At 36.2% G+C, this 24,923-nt stretch overlaps 1 protein-coding gene across 1 annotated transcript; it reads right to left on the bottom strand.

The window, feature by feature from the left end:
* Positions 1-21,664: 21,664 nt before the first annotated feature.
* LOC110878456 (transcription factor TCP20) lies at positions 21,665-23,296 on the bottom strand. Its single transcript, XM_022126759.2, has one exon. The coding sequence runs from the start codon at positions 23,051-23,053 to the stop codon at positions 22,070-22,072; it is 984 nt and encodes a 327-aa protein (XP_021982451.1). The 5' UTR covers positions 23,054-23,296; the 3' UTR covers positions 21,665-22,069.
* Positions 23,297-24,923: the final 1,627 nt, after the last annotated feature.

The raw sequence follows: 24,923 nt of genomic DNA, 5'->3' as shown, positions 1-24,923 counted from the left end.
ATAACTGTTTTGAAATCTGTCAAAACTTGTGTGAGTATTATATAAATCAAGTCAATAATTTATAATAATACTTTAGACATCCTTCTAAGAATCCAACGTATGAAGATATGGAAGATTCTAAAAGGATTTGGATAATCGAACATTGAATCAATTGTACATAAAATCCTAATGTGATTTGGGTAACGCTACAAGAGTAATAAAATAAGAACACTTATATATAGGAAGTACCAGCGGCGTATCCACCATGTTCTTATTTTATTACACCCATTTCGTTATCTAAATCACAACTACCACATAAATCGTCAACTTGTCACCAACTTGTAAACACGAATTAAAGTACACAATGAATCCAAACAAGGACTCCAATATTAGCACTTTAAGCATCCCATGTATATCTAACTATGAAGATAGATAAATACTACAGGGATCCGGTTCTCATCACATCGTCTTGTCACATACGCATTAAAGTACACAATGAATCCAAATAAGGACTCCAATATTAGTACTTTAAACATCCTAAAAGAATCAATATATCTATGAAAATAGGTCGATGCTAAAAAGGATTTGGTTTCTGTCACATTGAATCATTGCATCATAACATCCTAAATCCTAATGGTGATTCGGGATAACGCCACGAAGGGTAATACAATAAGCACACTTATATATAGGAAGTACCAGCGGCGTATCCACCATGTCCTTATTGTATTACTCTAGTTTCGTTATCAAACTCACCAACAATCTACACATAAACCATAACCATCGTCTTGTAAAGTACTTCTTAAAAATCTCACTATGAAGATAGGAAGATCTAAGACTGTACTTCAAATATCCTATAAGAATCTAACTATGAAGATAGATAGCTCTTTTAAGGATTTGAATAATCATCGTGTTTGCATAATCGGAATAATACACATAAAAGCACTTAGTAAACACATATATGTCATACATTGGAAAACAAATTGGTTACACATATGAATCACCCCAAAACATTTGAAAACGGTAAAAGAGGGGAACTATGTACTCACCTGGGATTGCGTATAGGTCTTGTTCAAATGGTACGACAAAGCTCAAAGGATCAAGAGTTCATGTGTTGAAGTGGTTCCTAGTGTATCGGATACTACGTTAGCGTAACAGGACATAAATCGAGGAATTGGATAGAATGAGGGATTGTAAACCAAATGAGTGTTGGAACTCATATGGAATGGTTTACTAAACCTAACATTTTGATTTGAAACCTATCCTAAGTGCTTTTGACCCGTTATGACCCGTTAAGGTAGTTTACGCTACTTTAACGCGTCATTTGCGCAAATATAAGGTCGGATGGTTATTTATGTCATATGTTAAGTCTTATATGCCCAAATATGTTTAAAAATATTATTAAATCAGTTTAGATGTCAAAAGTTTGATTACATATGTTAAAAATGAAGTTATGCGCAAAAAGGGCATTTTGGTCATTTTTAACGGGCATATAAACGATTTAACAAATAACTAACCAACCTAAGTGACCATAAGGTATAACCTTAGAAGGTTATTCCCTATACAACTATGGTCACATAATGTGTTTGGTCGGATTCTAATAATCGACCAAACGGGTCGCGTTCGAAAGTCTAAGCGGTTGTCAAGACTGCTCAACTTACGACCCTAAATAAGCACTAAACTAGAAGTGACGAGTTAAAAATGTTAAAACATGTATAACTAAGTTAGAAAACTGATTTGGTATCAAAACAAAGTGTTTTGATACCCGAAAATAGTTTCGTCGTAAAATGCACATAAGCGTGCATTTTAACCGAAACTTTGACTCGTCACTTCGACTAGTAAACGTGGTAATCAGTAGGTATAATCGTGAGGGATTATAACCATCGTGATTACAATCACGTTGCAAAGTTCAATTGAACTTTGACTTGACCAATTCATGGTCAAAACCGAAAGTCAAACGGCAGTCAAACTGTTTGACTTTCAGCTTGTTATTGCTGAAATGAATGGAAAAGCCATGAAAGAACACTTACAAATGCTCTTTGGCTTGGAAAATGAACTAGAAAACTCAGGTAAGAGGCCTCCAACAATGTGGTAGCCTCTACTTAGAGTTGTAGAGGAATAAAGAAGGAAATGAGCAATGGATGAAGGAGGTGAGGCTTGCTATTTATAGTTGTTGGAATGTTGTAGGATCATGCCATGTGGCATGTGTGTTCTCCAAGCAATAATCTTGACCATACAAGTGTTGCAAATCTGATTACATGCTTGGGGAGTACTATTCTTGGTGATCAAGGTTAATAAAATACTCAAAACAACTAAGAAAACCAACTGCTGTTGCTGAAAACATGTTTCTGTCCAGATGTAGGCGTCGCCGGACCCGACAGTAAACACCCTCAGGAGTCGCCGGACGTGAGGGCTCACCAGCAACTTTCAAAATGACAGAAATGGTCCCTGCACGTAATCAAACTTGTTTTTGATGCTTTTAACCCCTGTTAAGCCAAGATTCAGATTTTATAAGGATGTTAAAGCTTTAGGGACTTGAAATGTGTCCGGAAATGTCGTGGATGTCAGTTCGTTCGGTCGTACGGTCGCGTTCGCTTAATTACGACGGAAACTCAAACGAACGCGAAAACGATCCAAATTGCGAAACGAATGGTATTTTTGTATTCCCATCATTAAAATGAAATATTTTAATGATTACAAAAATATTTGGATGTCCGGATATGGTCAAAACGTGAGATATGCACCTAAATGCAAACTTTCGCAGTTTTGACGCTTTTAGTCGCTATGATCAAATAAGCGCATTTTCGCATACCGAACCCCTCAAAACTTATTTCTAAGCTATGTTAAGGGTATTTAGGGTATGTTTGGCTTATGATCATGTTTCAGAATGTTCGTTGTTGTGCGAATCGGCAGACTTTTGCAGTTTGTCGCAAATAGTCCCTGTGATCAAATAAACTTGTTTTTGTCGTCCCTAACCCTTCAAAGCTTATTTCTAAGTTAAGTAAAGGGTATTTAGGGTACATATAGCTCGTGTCCTCGTCCTGGTGTGTACGTTGCGTTAAACGGATAACATTTAAGCATCGGATATCGAATTGCTTTCAAAGAAAAAGTTTTTGAAAGCCCGAAATTTTGCACAAGGGTTACATTTTTGGCTATGGCACGGTTGGAATATGAGAATCCTTGGGGTTGGTAACCTTAGGAGGCGTTCAACTTTGTAGAAATCTTAGCATTATACTTCCGATGTGCAATGAAGATGCAGTCGTTACACCCAACTCTGATTTTGCAGGTGTGACACACTATGTTAAGCTCATTTGTATGATAGCCTTACAATATATTTATATTTAGAGTAAACTACAATTTCAGTCCATGTGCTAAACACCCAATGGCACGTTGAGTCATTTGCCAAAATTGAACACTCCAGTCCCTGTAGTTGTCTATTTGGATCAATAATACTCTTACCCCTAGCGCCTGTTAATGCGCCGTTCAAATAGTTAACGGCGTGAAGGGTAATTTGGTCATTTCCTCAAAAACTAACCCTTTCACACCACTTAAATCCCAATCTTCCGCCATAAGAATCAAAACAATCCCTTTCTCCTCAAAACCATTCCCGTCGGCACCTAGAAGCTCTGATCATCCCCTCCGGCAACCAATCCTTCTTCCGATCATCAACATAATGTGGCGGTACGCTGTAATCTTTTATGCCCTCCACGTAACAAGTACGACATTGTGTTAATTTTACTTAAAAACCTTGATTTCGTTACAATTCGTCGGTATTCTAGTGGAGAAGATCCGAAGAACAATGACGGCTACCAGAGAATATAAGTCAGTAGTCCTTCGCTATAAGATTCGTCGGTGATCTCTCGGTGACCTCCATCATAAACAAAATTACCCAGGCCTATATTATCGACAGACATTCACCGACGGATACTCATAGATAACGACTATCACCAATGGAAGTATATGTCCTTAATACTCATTTGTTTAGTAGTGTTTTTTTAGCACGTGTCTAAATGTCTCATGTACTGTGTGGCTAGAAACATGTTTTCATATGCAGCTACGGTTTTATAGATGTTATCCGATTACTGTTTCTGTATGTTTAGATGCTAGTACTAGCCATGTCAAATAGGTTCAAAATAAACACCATCCATTGGTTTTCTTATTTTTCCATCACACATAGTGGAGTCTGAATCATCTAATTTAATGGGATTTTCACATGTTCAGTGCTTGTAAGTTGTAACTTTTATCACAGTGATTTTTTCCATTATTAGAGGTGGTCTTTGGTTGTTATTTTGGTGATGTCTTATCTTGGGTTCAAGTTTGCCTTCTTTGTTTTTCATATATTTATTGTTGTGATGTGATATTCTTTCAAGAAGTTTGGACATGAAACATTTTTAGCCAATCTCACATTCTCACGTAGATAAAATGTTGTCAAGTCAGATGGCGTTCTTATTTGACTGATTCAACTTTGTCAGACTTATTGGCCATTGAATGTTGATTTTGTATTGTATTGTATTTAATTTTATTGCATTTTTTGTACTTATTAAACTTTCACACAAGAGGGATTGAACCCTAACTTCTTACTATCCTAAGTAATTTTATCTAAGATCGTAAGGTGTGGAGTATGGATTGGGGCGGCAGAATGCCAAAAATATTGGCTAGACCACACCCGGTGGCGTGGAGATTGAGCCTGGCGGAGGGCTGGGGTGACATACTACTAGAAAAGTGCATAATTTCCTACGGAAATTTCCTACACAATTATTTTTGTCACAGATTCAAACACATTTGTGACAAATTTCCTACGATTTTTTTTTTCCAAAATTCTATGTCAAATTTTTGACGCAACAATGACAGAAAATAAAAAAACCCTAATTAATTGACAGTTGCGTCACAGATCTGTTAGAAATAATCTATAAAAGGTTAATTATTAAATCATTTCCTACAAGTTTGTGACAAAATATTTATTCTTTAGTTTAATTAAACATTCCGTCAGAACTGCGTCACAAGTTGCGACACATTTCCGACAACTAAGTCATATTACTTAATTTTATTAAAAATAAATACAAGGATATACACTTCTATATTTACATATAATAGTAAAATTAGTATAATATTAAAAATTATTATATTTCCTACACATTTGTGACAAAATATTAATTTTTTAGCTGATTTAATCGTTCCGTTAGAATTGTGTCACAACTTGTGACACATTTCCGACAAACAGTTTATTTTTTAGTTGATTTAATCGTTCCATCAGAATTGTGTCACAACCAATGTCACAACTTGTGACACATTTCCGACAAAAAGTTATTTTTCATTAGATTTGTCACAAAGGCGTAGGAAACAATCATGTAATAACAAGGATATACATGAATATATTTATAAATAATACTAAATTTAGTTTATTAAGAATAAAATAATTATATTTCCTACACATTTGTGACAAAAAGTTCATTTTTCATTAGATTTGTCACAAAGGCGTAGGAGACAATCATGTAGTTTCCTATGCATTAATGATAAAATGCTTATTTTTTAATAAATTTAATAATTCCGTCACAAATCTGTCGTAAGTTGTGACATATTTCCGACGAAAAGGTAGTATTTGTCACCAATATGTAGGAAACAACAAATACCATTTTTCTTATTTTAAAGAGTTAAATGCCCGGATAGTACATGTTTGCCCCTTTTTCACCTTTAGTCTCTATATTTCTAAAATTACAGCTATAGTCCCCAACTTTTTAATTTTCGTTCCCGGATATTTCTTGTGCCTAACATCGGTTAGTTTTCTCAGTTAAGAGTGTGTGAAATGACAAAAAGGGCAAACCCCCATCCGTGCCAGGGACTATCCGATCGAGATCGAAATTGCAAAAGTTGGGGACTATAGCTGTAATTTTAGAATGTTAGGGACTAAAGGTGAAAAAAGGGCAAACCACAGGGACTATCCGGGCATTTAACTCTTTTTTAAATTTTTAACGTAAGCAACTATGTGTACGTATGCATATAGGTATACTTGTATTTGTGTATGTGGGTGTGTATCATGTACGTATGTGTGTATGTATGTTTGTGTGTATATATGTATGGATGTATGTGTAAGTCATATATATGCACATGTTTGCTTTTTATATGTGTATGTGTGTATATATATGAATATGAATGTGTGTAAATTTGTTTTGTGTATGTATGTATATGTATGTATTGGTGTATGTGTATGTTTATATTCACACCCCGCCGAATTAAGGCGAAAAAATTGAGGCGTGACATGAAAAGTTTTAAATCATCCGATAAGCAAACATCTAATATGATTTAAACATCAAATTAACGATATCAAGATTTTAAGAGTTATAAACCATACTAACTTATTTAGGTTTACATAACCAGATTAAATGACATATCCAAAATAACCAAAAAAATATATTGTTTAAAAACCTAGGTTTTGGCAAATATATCTCATACGCGATTGCAAGGCAAAACCTGCAAAACGGTATCGTCTATGATGCAATGTAACGACTCCCAAAAGTCATGAACTATCCATCACAATTAGGACCCAATTGCACTTCCACATGGTCAGGACTGACCAGGAGCTGGGCTTGTCAAACCCAACAGATCTATTCTACTGTTTCGAGTCATACACCAACACCAATGGTTACTTATAAACCGACACACTACCACGAGGGCTTCCCAAGCTTAAACCAATAAACTTATGTAGATATGTATCATGTAACTATATCGTACCGTTCGAACAATATCGTACCGTTTGAACAACATCATTGGCGGTACGAATGTAACTATACCGTACCGTTAATATATGTTGTGAAAATAACGTTATTATCTTTCGAAATTAAACCAATAAAGAACTTTTCTTTGCGTCAACTATTTCTCTATAAAATGTAGTTACTAATTATAACTATATATATTTTAACGACGTTTTAGGTTCAAGTTATGCGAACTCAAATGGTAGATCTTGAAGCTCGGCTTGAAGAAGAAAGGAATCTACTTACAACTCGGCTTGACGAAGAAAGGAAAGCAAGGGAAGAACTTCAACAACAACTTCAAGAATTTATGAAAAAATGGCGCCCTCCTTCTAATTAGTTGTAGTTTCTGATATCTTTTGGGAAATATGTTAAATTGTATTAGTTTACGGTTTAAACATATTTGAACTTGCGTTGCAACGCATGATTTTTGAATTTGTGTTATTGGAATTTCGATGAATTTTGTAAAACAGGTTCTTGGTATCAAAGATTATTCCTGCATTTTTTTGCTAGAAAAATGTAAATTTTAATTTTATTTTGTAATTTTTTTTCTATTAGAAATTTAGGTCTTCGGAAAAGTGTCATAATAAAAAACTGACTTTGCATTTTTCTGTTGGAAATGTGTCACAACATAAAACAAACTTTTGTCGGAAAACAGTCAAAAAAATAGTAAATTTTTATTTTTAATTTCCCTTTATCTGTCGGAAATTTGTCACAAAAATACTGAGTTTCGTAGGAAATTTGTAACAACTGTTTTTATTTTTCTGTCGGAAATTTGTCACGAATAATGCTTTTGTCGGAAATTTGTAACAACTATTTTTATTTTTCTGTCGGAAGTTTGTCACGAATAATGCCGGAAATTTGTAACAACTATTTTTATTTTTCTGTCGGAAATTTGTCACGAATAATGCTGAATGAAACTTTTTAATTTTTTTTTGTCGGAAATGTGTAGATAAAAAAAATCCGAAAATATAATAATTAATATTTATCATAAATAATATATTAAAAATAACTATGAATTGTTGTAGGAGATCTGTAGCAGTTTGTGACACGACGATTTTGTAGGAAATGGGTAGGAAGTTGCGTAGGAAATGCGTTGGAAACAGGTTTCCTACGAGGCGTTTTCCTACATCATGTATTTGTCACAAATGTGTGGTTTGTAACGCATTTCCTACGAAAACTGGTGTAAGAAGTTTCAGATTTTCTAGTAGTGATGGTTGGCTTTGATTGGCTAGTATTTGATGACCGTTGGGCTAGCCGTTAGGCATAGCCGTTGGCCAACGGCTATTTAAAAAAAAATCTTTTAATTATTTCTATATAAACCAGACATTTCTTACTCATTTTTACTATCCAGAAATTCAAAAATATATAAAATGGATTCTTCAAGTTCAAGCGATTCGTATGATAAATTTGTTTTGTCATCCCCATCCGACGACAGGGCAGAATTAATATTATCAGCAGTGATGATGGTGGTGAAAGCTATTGTTGAAGATGCAGATGAAGGGACTTCCCAACCCCAACCCAAACAGATGAAGTATATTGTTCTTGAACGCGAAACCGCTAACGATTTGCTGGTAAGCGATTATTTATCACCCGAACCAACGTATGATGAAAGAATGTTTTGGCATCGTTTTCGTATGAGTAAAAAACTATTTTTAAGAATATCAAAGGATTTAGAGGATAATTATGTTTTTTTTTTACAAAGACCCGATGCGTGTGGTAATTTAGGATTTACCACGTGGCAAAAGGTTACGACCGCCCTAAGACAATTGGCTTACGACAATAGTTCTGAAATAATGGACGACTATTTAAAAATGTCGGCGCGAGTGGCTAGGGAAAGTCTTCAGAAATTTTGTGCGTATATCATGGTCTCCCCGGGATGGTCGGTACATAAGTGGATATCATGGAATGCCGGCTATGATGCTTGAAGCGGTTGCATCACAAGATCTTTGATCTGGCATGCATTCTTTGGTACGCCCGGTTCACATAACGATATAAACATTATACACCCCTATTCAATGATTTAATAAATGGTATTGGACCGAAAGGAACATTTTTTTTTTTTTGTAAATGGGGTTGAATACAAGTATGGGCACTATCTTGTTGATGGAATTTACCCTAAGTATGTTGTTTTTGTGAAATCATTTTCAAGAGATGGAATCTTAGATCCTAAAAGAATAAAGTTTAACAAAGTTCAGATGGCGGCACACAAAAACATCGAGCGAGCATTTGGTGTTTTGTAGAAAATGTGGCAAGTTTTGAGCATGCCTTGTCGATTGTATGAAAAGGATCAAATAAGAAACGTGATCTACGCGTGCATCATTCTACACGACATGATTTTAGAGGATGAAGGGCGTGAAATTGTTGAATATTATGGCAAGGAACCCGAATCAAATAACGAAGACATTAGTGACGAAGAGAGAATGCAAAACCAATATCTAATCGAGTCAAGACAAATAAATTCAAACCTTGGAGCTGATTTGGTAGAACATGTTTCGACACTTCCTATATTCGACTCCAACGAAGATGAAGATGAAGATGATTGATTTTTTTTGTGATGTAATGTATTTTTTTATTGTAGTTATTTAATATAAATAAAATGTGTTTTTAAAATTATTTACAAAATTATATGATTCTTATAAAAAAAAAAATTTAGGTGCCACATGGCACCCCAACGCCTCCTAGCCATGCCCCTACCACACCCCACTTTTTTGGGTGTTGACTGGTGAAGCTCACCCCTGCCACGTGTCAAGCAATTCCCCCAACTCAAGTCCCTCCACAACCCATAATCTAACACATCAACACCACTACCCTATTCTCAAACTTGGGTAGGTTAACAAAACATAAACGAACATATTATTTGTATTGATATATATATATATATATATATATATATATATATATATATATATATATATATATATATATTCTTATATGTAACTAGGATTCGGTTCAATTAAGAATCACCACGAGTTGTGAGAACCATAAGAACTCCTATTTCCCGTGTGAGTTGGGCCACCATTTTTTTCACAAACATAGATAAAAATGTAATAAACACATTCGTAAAAACAAAAAAGCAAAAAAAATTATCGAGTCGGTAGTTATGTCCAATGTAAGTTTTATTTACGCACGATGTAAATTTTCTTTATGGAGATGTAATTTTTTTTACATCTAATGTAAATTTTTGCATGCGACATTTTATATTTTTTTGCTAAAACAAGTGATTTTTTTTTTTTAATTTTTGAGAAAAAAAATTTGAAAACTTTTTTTTTGGAAGACCTAATTCTCATGATTCTCACAACTCAAGGTAGTTTTCATTTTAACATTTCCCTATGTAACTATTCTTATATGTAAAAATAGCATTCCAGATAACTAATTAATATATAAGAAAATAATGATAAGTGTAATCAAAATAATTAATAATTAATAAATATGAGTCAAAATTGAGTTTAAAAAACCATTCACAAATCTAGCTCAAGATTTAGAAATAAAATTTGAAATCAACCAAGCTTATACTTAGACGAGTTTGGGCTCGGGTTGTTCTCATCACATCTTTGATCTAAACCAAGTAAGGCCTTTTGTAGACATTTGGTAGAGACTTTTGTCGTTTAGTGGGGATCTTGAGTTCAACCCCAAATAAAGAGATAATTTGGTGTAATTTAAAAGTGATTAGGAGTTGTGTACCATTAGTCGTTCAAAAAGAAAGAATTATTATATGCATGAAGAACATGCTTCTTTACTTGGAAAAGAAAGCTCTATTATTCTATTGTGAAGGTAATTCTAAACTAAATACAATCAAATTAAACTCAACATACTTAAGTCGGCGTGAGATAAATAACATATGTAATGTTACGTGATTATGTATCAGTACGTAATTACGTAATTAAAAAAATAAGTGTTGGACTTGGAGATGAACAAGCAAAACTCACAAAGAATGAATTAAAACATGTATTGTCCATTTTGAGCGATCAAGTTAATCAATAAGTCATAGTTGGACCAAATGAACCACATTTCATGAGTTAAATTCTTAGCCTCCCCATGATATATTAGATTTATAAAGCCAAATTTCTAAATCAACACGAGGAAACCACAAATCAAGCAATACACATTATCGAGTGCTAGTTTATAAATATGCAATATGTGAATTTCTTGTTACCACGGGTACATACATATACAATGTTCTATTTGTTTTCGAATTATAAATAATGATAACTTATCAACCTCATTATATTTCATTGGTCTGACCGGGACGCCGGTTGACGTGTCATCAGAGGTTTCTATTTAAGTGTCCTCGAGTCCCAGTGTTGAGGTTTCCAAAGGCAATACTAGCCTGACTTTAATGGACCTTATTTCTAGGGCTAGGGCCATGCTATTGCCAACTTCTGCAATGTCTAGTAATAGTTATACATCCACATTTCATGTGATGACAGAGTCTACTCTAGTGACTACTAAACCTGTTTTCGTGCCAGTTTCTGAATCTGTGATTGAGCTAACGATTGTGTCAAAAGACAATGGTGTTCTGTTCGACCCTCCGCTGACAGGTGTATCAACACCGACGAGTGATATGCCTGCAAGTTCAACTCATCCCTTGGAACCTTCTAGTGGCAGGAATACCCGAGATCAAGCAGAGATTTTATTGGTGAAGGAAACGATGTATTTGATGGTTGTACCTTCTGTCGTGTCACGACCTCTGACCCGTACCCATGTCGGGAGCCGCAGACAGCAGTGCTACCGGTGTTTATTATTTGGCAGCGGAAAAATCATTAGCACCAGGTGTCATAAAAATTTATCAGAGTTTTCAAAACACCAATTTTTCATTTCATAAACTGTGGGGCAAACCCCGTATTTACAGAAAGGAATTTCACTGGGAAATCCTTAATTTACAGAAAACACGTTTATTTCAGGTTTACGTAGCCACTTATTTAAGCTGAAGTGCTTCACGACACTTTTTCATTTCTTCTCAGTAAGTCACCTGAAACATGTTTTAAAAACATTTGGTCAGTGAAAAATACTGGTGAGTTCATTCAGTTGTAAAAAAACATATTTGTTATAATTTACAGCATTAAGGGTTTTTACATTTTTTATATCTATCAATTACCCCAAATCGGTATTTGTCACTCGACTGCATCTGTGACTATGGTCATATCACACATTGGCTAACTCGTTGTCCAATGGTGAAGCTTATCAAGTAATGTATACAAAACCCCACATGACGTTAGTAATTTCATAATACAAAAACGTAAACACTGTAAATACAACTTATAAAACAAATAGGGTTTTGAAAGCACTTAATAAAAATAGAATGACTCACATTGCAGGTTTAAGTTGACAGGTCTTGCCTACTGGTTTAAAGTCGGCATACCTAAGGGTAAATTACATTTTTCTTCCTTTATGTTTGTATCATATTGCAACGGATAGCCTTTAACTTTTATAATTATAGTCACAATCCTTTAAATGGAAAACTCATTACACCTTATGTCTTTTAGCACTAACTAGGTTAAAATTCTCAGTTAAGTCTCGTCATGTTACTTGCACATGAGGGTAGATCAGTCATTTTACTCATCTGAATAAAAAACTAAAAAAATTATATATATATATATATATATATATACATACACATAAAACCCTATCTCTTTCTCTCAGCTATCCTCCACCACCACCAGCCGCCGTATTCGTCCAACAAACCGCCATGAATTTCGGCAGCCAAAAATGTCTCCTGCAGAAGAACCACCACGTCCCCTTCCTTCCATTTCTCACCTCCCCTCTCATTTTTTCCTGCCAACAACTGTCAAGCACTACCATACCACCACCGCCCCTTGTAAATTGAATGGCCATCACCACTACTCCAGAGAACACCATGTGCATAAGCTCTAGTTTTTCCTGCAAATAAAAATCGATTTGAGAAGCTGATTTCTTTCCTCTGTTCTTCAGATTTCATAAATGGATCGGAAGGTGACATTCAAATCTGCAACAACTTTACATATTTTCCTCTAGTTGATACGAGATGGGGGTTCGATCACTACAAATCACGCTTTTTTAAAAAAAACCCAATCCATGTCTTTTTCGTCATTTTCATAAGTTTACTTGGTTAATTTAAGAAGTTCTTACTTGGGTTTGATGTCTGATCTTGATTTTTACCTGTGAATGCTTAAGCAGATTCTAGTAATGGTCGACGGCATAGGCTTCCGGTGAACGACCTTTGTTATTGTTGTTGGTGGTGGCAGCGTAATCTTTAGGGATATATGTGTAGTACCAGTAGAGAATCGGCATAATAAAGAGGCATACATCAAGGATATTGTTCATGATGGTCGGAGTAATTTTCCCTTGAGAATGAATCACTCAAAACTTGAAGATGAAGTGTTGCTGATGATCATTCAACCGATGGTTTCTAAACTGATAATTAGGGCTTGCACATTCTTTAATAATTAGAAACATTTTAGAATAAAAACATGAAAGGACTATAATACCCTTAAATGAATAGACTTAATTAGAAAATTTTAACTTGGTTAGTGCTAAAGGACGTAGAGTGTAATGAGTTTTCCAAATAAATGATTGTGACTGTTATTAAAGTTAAAGGCTATCCATTGCAATATAATACAAACGTAAAGGACGAAAAATGTAATTTACACTATACCTAATTAAATACACAATGCCCACATATTAGTGTATTAACTCAATTCAACTTTAAAGATAATCACGAGATCAAAACCCACAACAAATGACAAAGTATAGTCGGGTATCAGTAGCACTTAAACATCCATTAGATTGGTTTCAATCGATCGAATATAGTACCGTGTCAGTGATTAGAGTTATTACCCTGATATCGGAGCAACGCTTCGGGGATTTAGGGGCATTGTTGAAAGAAACAGAGATACGAGAAGTAGGACGTCGTTTTAAACGATCAAACTGAGCAATCTGATCTAGTCCCACACTGCTGCATATATACACACATTTGGAATCCCCTGCACGTCGCACACAGCTTTGGAACCCTCCCGCGTGTCGCAGTCGCGTACATCTAGCCTAGACTAGCCTTGTTTACTCATATAGTCTAGCCACTTGTCGTTTTCGAGTCCCACGTGTCTAGACACTCTGCTGCGCATTGCGGGAGTTTTAGGGGATCCCCCCGCGTGTCTCCGGGGGTCCCTGTTACAAGTTTCTTTGTTTTTCACATTGTGTCGCGTTGTACAAGTTCGGGGTTTCGATCAGGGTTCCTTAAAATGTATTTTGGGATCGGTTAATGTATTTTGGGATCGGTTACTGGTATTTTGGAGGTTGTTACATCCTCTCCACCTTGTTTTAAATCTCGTCCTCGAGATTCACTGGAACAAATAAGGATACTTTCGTTTCATTTCTGACTCTAGTTCCCATGTGTATTCCGGTCCTCTTTTTTAATTCCATTTTACTTTGACTAGAACTAACCTCTTGTGTTTAAGATTCTTAATCTTTCTATCTTCTATTTGCATAGGTTTTTCAACAAACTTTAACTTTTCGTTTACCTCTATATCTGAAAGAGGTATCACCAGTGATTTATCAGCTAAACATTTCTTAAGGTTGCATACATGAAATACATCATGTATTCCTGCCATTTATGCTGGGAGTAGTAGCTGATAAGCAACTGGTCCTATTCGTTGGATAACTTTTAATGGTCCGACATATCTTGGGCTTAACTTTCCTCTTTTACCGAATCGGACTATTCATTTCCAAGGAAAAACTTTCAATAGCACATTGTCTCCAACTTGAAATTCTAACGGCATATGTCGATGGTCTGCATAACTCTTTTAATGATCTCGTGCAGTTTTCAATCTATCCTTGATTTGGGTTATTTTGTTAGTGGTTTCTTGTAAAATTTCGGGACCTGATAATTGACTTTCTCCTATTTCTGCCCAACATACTGGAGTTCGGCACTTTCGTCCATAAAGTGCTTCAAATGGGGCAGCATTAATGCTCGTATGATAACTATTATTATAGGAGAATTCTGTTAGTGGCAAATGATCGTCCCAACTTCCTCCAAAATCTATAACACGTGCTCTCAGCATGTCTTCTAAGGTTTGGATCGTCCTTTCACTTTGTCCGTCTGTCTGAGGGTGATAAGTTATGCTTAAGTTTAATTGTGTCCCCATAGCTTTTTGGAAACTTTTCCAAAAATGAGAAGTGAAACGATTATCTTTATCCAATACAATAGATAGTGGAACTCCATGTAATGACACTACCTCATCCACATATAGCTTAGCTGGTATTCTCCTCATGATGTAGTCACTGACAATGGCCGTTATAATGAGGGGATTAGTGGTAAGATTCAGGTCGAATATGCGTGACTCTACAGTCATGTTTGCAAACATCCAAGGTTCCGGTGTCCTATATGACGCTTCACCCCTTTTTCTTTATGAGCATGGACCATATTCATGTCACGTTGTCGTTTATTTACTCCTTTTTCATCTTCCTCTTTAACTAGCATGGGGCCTTGCTTAATGTCTTTCACTTGCTTGTTTTTACATAGTACTCGATTTATTTTTACAACTCATAACAGTCATTGGTGTCATGACCATTACCTTTATGATATCCACAATACTTAGTTGCATCTCGAGTTGGTGAATCCTTGAGAGACCTAAAGGTGTTAAGCTTAAGATTTTCCTAAGCAAGAATCTCTGTTGGAGTTTTGCTCAGTGTTCGATAGTCCGATCTTGGTTTGGAGGAAGAAAGATCGTTTCTTGTGAATGAGTTTCTTGATTTGTCTTGTCGGCCGTAAAAGTCTTGAAGATCACTCCTTTGAAACTTGTTGCTTTTATTCCTTCTTTTAAAGTTTCTTTGGTACAGTTCTTCTGTGCCTTTCGAGCAATCTTTCTTTCTGTTGGCCGCATGACTAGCAACTACGGATTTTTCCTGGTGGACGTATACTTTTGTTATACTCATTATTTCTTCTATGGTAGTGGGTACGACATTTTTGTCATGCGGTTTCCTTAGGAGTTCATCATCATTAACACCCTGAAGGAATGTCCCGCAGGCAAGTTCCTAGGTTAAACTAGGTTTTGCTATGCTTTCCCTGTTGAATCTAGCCAGGAAATTTTCTACCGTTTCATTGTCACGCCGTCTAATATGCAGGACTTCGTTCTTATCTTTTGTATGATGTCTTTTCTGGCTGAACTGATGCTTAACTTTTGAGACCAGGTCTTCAAAACTATCTATCCCCCAATGGGGAGGTTGTTCACCATACTTGTGCTGCTCCCGCTAGTGTTTGGACAAATACCTTGCACCACATAGGCATGGACCAGCACGCCACCTCCCCGACACTTTTAAACAGATTGAGATGATCGTCTGGGTCGTTTGTGCCATCATACTTGCCCATGATTGGGGGGATCTTTACTTTTTCTTTGATAGGCGCTTCGGCGATACGCCTACTAAACTTCGACCTAAATGTGACATATGTCGGCTTGTATATCCACCCCGTGGCTGAGGCGATACATACTATGTGTATTGTGGAGAGTTGCCCCCACCCCAAACGTAAGATATACGCGTCCTGTAATTTTGAGGTTGAAATGGGGGCATGAATCCATACGGGGAGCGTAATAATATTGTGGAATATACGCTTGGTTACCAGGTGTGATAGGGGCATGTTGTACCGTGTTGGGCATTACAAGTTGCTGATTTGGGGGTGTAGAAAGTACCGCAGTCAGTGCTTCACAGTACAACGGGGGTAATTGAAGAACGTCAGTTGGTTAATAATATTGAGCCACAGTTATATACGCTGGGACAGTGGTTTGTACCATTGTGGTGATAACGGGTAATGTAATACTGTAAGTGATGTTTCGATTGGATGACGTGAAGGAAGTGGTTGTGGCAGACGACATAGTGGTGGTTTGGGTGTACCGATTACGCCATGAGGAATATGAGAATGAACTCTCTGAAAACATTCCTGTTGGCATTGGTGTTAATAGTTGCTTACCCCATATTTAGTGGGCCCCATACATTTTGGGCTTGACTAAGTTCGATTCATATTTGATTCTCCCTCTTCGATCACAACTCTCTCAACTCTTAGTCTCTCTTTTATGTTATTTATCATTGTGTTTTTTTTCTTTTTTATAATGGTTTGGAAAGCAGAGGCATAGAGCAAGTAATTAGTATATATGGATTGGTTTTTTCTTTCACTCAAACTCACTTCAACTATAATACGTGTGATTGCGTGCCTTTTAGAAGTCGTATGAAAAAAAACGTGTGTCATCATATTTCCACGTGTCAGAATTCGCTTTATGCTTCCCAAAAAGGTTTAGCCAAACCTGATTATAATGACCCTTAGCAAGGATTATCAATTTAGCACATATGGATCATCACTTGGTTGATCCATCTCATGGACTATCTGCTCAATAGTGCACGTAAAATCTAGGTCCAGAAAATTAAATGTTGGAGATGAACAAACAAATCTTACAAAGAATGAATCAAAACGTGTATTGTCACTTTTGAATAATCAAGTTAGTCAATAAGTCGTAGGTGGACCAAATGAACCACATTTCATGAGATGAAAATCTTAGCCTCCCGATGATATATTAGATTTATGAAGCCAAACTTTCAAATCAACATGAGGAAACCACAATTCAAGCAATACACATCACGGAGTGCTATTTATAAATTTGCAATATGTGATTTTTTTATGTAATCTAAACCAATCATAATATTTAGGGTTCGTTTGGTTTGTGGAATTTTTTTTGAAAGAAATTGAAATCTTGAAAGGAATTGGAATTAATTCCACTTAAATTTTGTATTGTGTTTTGTTGATAACTTTATAAATGAAATTAGATTAAGAATGGGATATTTTTGGTAATTAATTAACATTCAATTGGAAAGTTTACATTATTGATGTGAAGGATTCTTAAATTCCAATTAATGGTGGAATGTATTCAAATTTCCAATTCTATCATTTGCCAACCAAACATTTCAAGGGAACTAATTACAATTCCAAAGGATTCTATGAACCAAAGAGACCCTTAGTAACCAATCATTCAACTCTTCATCGCACCTAGAACCGAGAGTGATTACTTGTTTCTTAGGCTATGCGGTATGGTGATGGTCCTCCCTTGGAGGATGATCCGCCAAGTAGGCGCCACGTAGATTGGGTGTGAGGATGGGGCAAAGAGGATGGAGGTGAGGAAATGGGGGGATGAACCTAATATGTATATATATAAGTTGTATGTATAGGTGTGTGAGAGAGAGCAGGGCCGGTTATCAGCAAGTTCAGAGTGAGCTTGAGAACAGGGCCCAAATAATTAAAGGGCCCAAAATTTGTATGTTTTCTTTATATATGTAGCCCAAATTTTTTACAGGCCCCAAACTTTGGTAACAAACCCAATCCCTTAACTGATTATAGGCCCAAACCTTTGTCAAAATACAATCGGTCGCTGCTTGCAGGAAATCAAAAGTCGCGTGGTTCTTTGCTTTGCACCAGGGATTTCTGATCAAAGTCATCAAACGCTGCAAGAGTGCGATTCAGGAATCATCAACATCCGGAGACATCCGCAGGTTCCAAGTTTGTTGTCTTTTGATTTTTGTTTGTTGATTGATGTTACTGTAATACTGTTGTTCCAAAAAAGATTTAGATTAAATTAATCTGATTAATGATCATCATCTGGATATCCGCAGGTTCCAAGTTACATCTTGATTTCGATTTTCGAAAAAGATTCAGATTTCAGAATTCAAGTTAATGATCTTACTGTTGTTTCGAGTCTGATTCGAGTTTACGAGTCGCTAAGTGTTTTCAATCCTGATTTCGATAATTAGATTGATTAAACTGTTATGAATGATTGAATGATTTCTAGTTTATTTAGATAATTGTGATTGAATGGATTTTATTCGTTAATATGTAGAAATTATGCCTCCCGTTCCTAAATACAAACACCTATCCGACCATCAAAAACGTAAGAGGAAGAAGCTAGAGGAAGAGAAAAGAAAGGCGGACGAAGTAAAACAAAACCGAATACACAAGTTTTTTTTCAAAAGAAACTCAAAGTTCTAGTTCTAACTTGGGTGATGATAATGTGGGTGAAGAAAATGTGAAAGAAGATGAAGAAGCTAATGTGGGCGAAGACAATATGAACGTAGATGTAGACAATGTGAACGCAGGTGAAGATAATGTTAATGCTACCATACATGAAGAAGCTACTATGTGTGAAGATGATGTTAATCCCGTTCCGGATATTGATATTTTTGATCCTAGAAATTGTGGTGGGCTTAGTAATGACATGATTAAAGAGTTGGTTATGAAAGGTCCAAAAAGAGATAGGGATGTTGTTAAGGGCCCCGTGGATAAATTTGGAAGACATTTTTCTAATACCATGTACACCAGAATTCTATCAAATAGGGAGACGTGCGATAGAGAATGGCTAGTGTATTCGAAAAAACTTGTCAAACTCTATTATTTTTGTTGTAAAGTTATAACGATTGGATACATGCCAGTGGTAGACTTAAACAACATGAAGTTGCTATTGATGAAGTAGACAAATTAATTAAATTCTTTAAGAATTATAGAGAAGTGAGGTTCTCTAAGGCACTTGATGAAGCTAGAGAAATTGCAAATGAAATAGGTGTAAATGCGGAATTTCGTCAAAAACGTGTGATATATAGGAAAAAACAATTTGATGAATCGTCAAGTATAGAAGAAGTAACATTTTCACTCGAGGAGGATTTTAGAGTAAATTATTTTTTTAAGTATTGTTGATCAAGCTATTTTTTTTCACTTGAAACAAGATTTGAACAATACCAAAAATTCGAAAAAATATTTGGGTTTTTGTTTCCTAAAAAGTTGAAGACTCTTGACGAAGCCAAGCTTAAGGAGTGTTGTTATCGCCTTGAAGATGCATTGAAGTATGAAGGAGAATCAGATATTGATGCTAAAGAATTGTATACGGAGTTGAAGTTGATTACTACATTTTTACCGAGACACATTGACAACCCTTTTGACGTTTTAGACTGTATCTTCCAACGCAGTACTACTTATCCTTATGCTATAAATGCATATAAAGTGTTGTTGACAATTCCGGTAACCGTGGCATCAGCAGAAAGAAGTTTCTCAAAGTTGAAGTTGTTGAAGACCTATTTACGTTCTACAATGTCACAAGAAAGGCTAAATGGGTTGGCAACAATATCTATTGAAAGTGAAATATTAGATACTATGGATTACAAGGAGTTGATCGAGAGCTTTGCTTCAAAAAACGCTAGGAGAACCACACTGTTTGCTTAGCAAGTAAGTTCGATACTTTGATCATTTTTGCTATCTATTTTTGTTAATTTGTTTTATCTATTTCATAACAATTATCGTAGTATTACGAATTTTTAGTTATATAATTGAATGATTGATGAGTTTATGTTATATAAAGATTTGCGAATAGGGCCCAAACTTTTTATCTCGAACAGTGCCAAAAAATTTTTTGGAATTTTCGGAGACAGCCCTGAGAGAGAGGGAGGACCGTCCTAAACGGCCTGGTGGAGACGTGGAGGACGCCGGAGCTGAGGGGCGAGATGGGAGGCGGTGTGGCGCCGATCCGAGACATCAGCTAAGACGGTGCCCCTACCGTGGAGCCTTATTTTACAACCACTCTGATTACTTAGCCTTTTAATTTGGTTTGCATTTAGTGTTTGTGTTTTCAGATAATATCTTCCATCCTATACATTTATTAAAAACATCATTTGATTACAACATGTAACAAAAAGTATTAAATGAAGCTACCTCAACTTCTTATTAATCAATAAAGAAATAATTTGAGAAAATACATAGATGTGTTTTTAATGCAATTGGAATAAGACCTAATTAACATAAATAGACTTTCTTACAAGTGACAAAATCTCAACCTACATGTTTATTCCTGATGCGTTATATTTTTAACCTTCCAACTTTATTTTCTAAAAACTATATAAAACATCATCACCTATCAAAATCTTGCAGGTTTCACTTATTTAGAGCTATTAAAAAAACAGTCTGATTCTGTATGCAATTTCTTGGACCACCACTTACAGAGTTGCAGACCCAAATCTAGGAAAAAAGATAAAGGAAAAGTTCCACTCACAAGTCACAACCATCACAACATGCTCTCCTAGGCATCATCTATAACCTACTCCAATATCTTCACTTTATCAACTAATTCATTATACTAACACTTACATGAGTCATCTCCAAGTCCTAAACATAATAAGTGTAACACTCTAGGAAAATCCACATCGGGATGTGGACATGAGAGATGCTAAACTCATAAGAAAATGTCTTACCTTAAATACCATCAACGCGTTTTAGACGTTTTGCTAAGATGAGAGAATAACTGCATAGTTAAGCAAACTTGGGTAGGGTAAGTAGCACTGGAACGGGTACGGGATCGGGGTACGGGGACGATACGGGAACGAGGAACGGCAAAACTCAAAATTTCAAGATACGGGTACGGCAATAAAAAATATAAAAAAATAAAAATATATTAAACAAATTCCAAAAATACTACATCTTCCAAAGGTAATTAATTATCAATAATCAAATCATTTTCAAATTCCGGTTCATCTAGTGAGAGATCGGCAATCGATAGAGAATTAGAGATGATGAGACTTGAGAGTTTAGAGATTAGAGAAGCCGAATATGATAGGTCTATTTATTTAATGGCCGGTTGTGGAATCTGAAAGGGTTAAAACCCTAAAATTAAATGGAAACGGGCTGGATACTTCTACCAGATACGTCCCTGACATTGGAAACGTTTAGGAAACGTCCCCGACGAGTACCCATGGTGTTTCCGTCCCCGACAAGTACCCGATACGGGTACGACCACATAAATGGAGTCCCCGTGCTACCTAGGGGGTAATTCCGGTCTTTGCTCGAGCGAACGAAAAACATATCGGTGAGCGCTTTATGCGAAAAATGCATAATATTGATTGATAGTAGGGGTCAGATGTTACAATAACACTTCTTGGAGCACACAAGAAAAACTAAAAATCAAAATATGGCATTAATGTATAGTGTAATAGACATGCATACATCTGCAAACAAACGAGAAAATGTTATGATTCCAATCCAAATCCAAATCCAAATTCAAACTAGTATGGCCCTGCAAAATCAGACCACAGGCAAGGCAACTATATGTGGTACCAAAATCAAATGTAAACCAAAAAAATCTATGATTTACAGAAACACCTGTAACAGAACACTGGGAAGATGGAAGCTTAACAGGCCCACCTGAATCATCATCTTCATCCCTCACTTTCTTTTTACCAAATTATACAATCAAATACAGAAAGCCAGTAACCCCATAGTGCTAAACTTTAGCTTCGATTCTCCGAATCTGGGTGGTATCATATATTCATATTCATACAGTAATTCATCTAACATTCTACTGCCCCTCTGAACCTTGAGAATTATCATTTGAAGTCTGCTGTTGTTGCATTCTGGTCTGACCCATTTGGTATATCTGATTCAAAGCCTGTTGATTCAAAACCCCTAAATGACCATCCTGGGACAGTCCAAGCTCCAGCCCAGGAAGCTGCTGCTGATGATGATGATTATGATTACCCAATATTGAAGAAAAACTCATCTGACCCATATTAGAACCGGGCAAATCAAACCCGGAAAACGCCATCTTTTGCAAGTAATTCGAGCTTTCGACGCCCAAATTGTTGCCCGATGGACCTGGGGACGAAGAAGAGGACTGGAACCCGAATCCAGTAGCGGGCCACATAGCCGTAGGCGTAGCCATATGGGTAGTGGGTCTACCCACACCCAAAGCTGGACCAACCATTGGCCAACTGGTCCTACAGTTGACACCAGTATTAATATTACTATTACTGTTACTATTACTGTTGCCCCCGCTTAATTCATCAATCTTGTGTTGCAAGCCAACCGAAATCGAGACCCCGTGTGAAGCCGCCCCAGTGGCGGCTAACACAGAAGCCGGGATTGTCCCGGTTCCGGTGGCGGCTATAATGGAAGGCTCAGCTTGCTGTAGCAGCCATTGAATAGTTTCACCATCAGATTTGTTACCTAACTCTCTAGTGAGCTGAAAGATTCTTGCAGCACATAAAGCAGGCATCCTTATCCTCCTACCTCTTCCTTCAACCTTGGTGTGCCTGTCTTTGTTGGAGGTTCTTTTGGGGGCTAACTGTTGTTTCTTGGTAGCAGAGTCTTGTTTGTCAGAAACTGTAATCTGGAAATCTTTGATTTCAGAAAGTTTGTTGAGGTTGTTGGTGTTGATGTTATTGTTGTTGTGATCTCCCATGTTGTCTGTTGTGGTGGGGTTTGGGTGGGCTAAGAAGGTTGAACTTGAGGCCTCATGTGGCTGCTGTTGAGGATGATGTAGGTTTGAGCCTTTGGGATCCATTTTCAAGATTGCAGAAATTAATTATGTATATTTATTATATTATAAATTTATAATATAATATGAGTTTGTATTTTTATAAAAAATGTATGTATGATATTGGTGATGACTTTACATGGTTTAAGGCCAAGGAATGTGAAGACAAAAGTGTAGATGTTGAATCCCAAGGCAGGCAAAGTTCAAAGTTGATAGATTCGTTTCATGGATCAACATTTGTCCACTCTCTTTTTCTTTTCACTGTTCATGCATTTGACTACTTATCCCTCTTTCACTTTGCTTGCTTTATTCATCATCATTTCATTTCATTTCTTGACACTTTAACCAAGCCACTAATGATGCATGCATGCATGGTGAAACATGCCATCACCATAGTCCATATATATATATAAATAGACATACATATATGTGTGTAGATAGATATAGGAGATCTTGTAAGGTACTCAACTCAAGAATATAATAAAAATATATATAGCAAAAGGTAGAAGAATGTGGGAGAGGTGGCAAGAAGAGAATGAGTTGGTGGTGGAAATGGGATTGCGTCTAATCCACTCTAAGTTGATGTCTATTGTCTAATCTCTAATGTCTAATTATATAAGTAGTATGGATGAATGGATGTTTGAAGTAGGGGGGTAGTAATCTCCATTGATGGGACCCCATTGGAAACACTATGCTTTGAGATGTGGTGGTAGTGGTGCTTTATAAATCTATCTCTTCACTCCTTTCAACTTTTTTTTTCTTTTTCCTTTTTGAAGATGGAGTTTTGATGATGTATTGGCTTAAGTTTTGTATATAAGAGATGAGTTATATATTCTTGAAGTTTATATATATAAATTTAAGTGTATAACATTATGTATGAAAAACAAGATATGTGTAAATATAACACAAAATTGAATCATAAACACAAACTAAAACACACGTTTCTAAGAGGAAAGTGATATTTTTTTTGTATATATCATAATCCTTATGTCATATCATGTTTATATGGTGTATCTAAATTAATAGGTAAAGTTAGAGCCCATGGCTTTATAGCTTAGTGGCATCTTGGTGGTGGGATAAGGCTTTGGAACCAATAGGTCTTGAGTTTGATTCCGACAATGGGGGTTTTCCCATATTTATTTGGTTTCCTCCTGAATTGGTGTATAGGCAGGCATTATGCCTAGTGTAGATGGATATGATCGGGTGGTTCCGCTGGTGGCACGATGATACTCCAATGGTCCGTCATGATCCAAATTTGCTGTTAAAAAAAAAACATAGGTAAAGTTAGACTTTGAAATATTTAAAATCGGAAAAATCAAGGTTCTAAATTAAGAAATTTGGTTCTTAGAGTTGGACAACCCTCTTTGACGATTTATCAGAATTCAAAGGGTCCTGGTTGTTAATAGAATTTCGTCTCTATCTTATTAAGGGTCAAGTAACTGGGGTAGCTCAGTTGGCCATCGACACCCACATCTTCTCAGAGGTACTGGGTTCGAGTCTTGGGAGTGACATATGTCGTCCAGGGTAAGAACTCTGCAAGGGGAAGTCACCGCGGAGCTAGCTTGGTCGGGTAGCGGCTCCCGGAGTGAGATCACTCCGACGGTTGGGAGGACCGTGCACTATCCCCCAACTTGAAACGTACGAAAATTTATTTGTGTTTTAAGTTGAATTCATTTAGACTTATATATGTTTCCTTATCAATTGGTTCATACAAGAATAGATAACACTCTTGGATTAACTTCATATCAAAATCTCTCTCCACATGAAGAGTATGAATCTTTCTTTATAGTTACAACAATTATTTAAATGATTCATTTTGAGTAAGAGATCTATTAATAAGAATTTGGAATTTCCAAACATGTGATAGTGGATATGTCTAAATATTAGTTTTGAGGAA

The sequence above is a fragment of the Helianthus annuus genome, chromosome 9 (genome assembly GCF_002127325.2).
Source record: "Helianthus annuus cultivar XRQ/B chromosome 9, HanXRQr2.0-SUNRISE, whole genome shotgun sequence".
NCBI lineage: Eukaryota > Viridiplantae > Streptophyta > Magnoliopsida > Asterales > Asteraceae > Helianthus > Helianthus annuus.
The sequence above is the reverse complement of the archived record's forward strand: the minus strand, read 5'-3'. Positions and strand labels throughout refer to the sequence as shown.

Coding starts and splice junctions, on each gene's coding strand:
- LOC110878456 (XM_022126759.2), bottom strand. CDS start 23,053: ATGGATCCCAAAGGCTCAAACCTACATCATCCTCAACAGCAGCCACAT.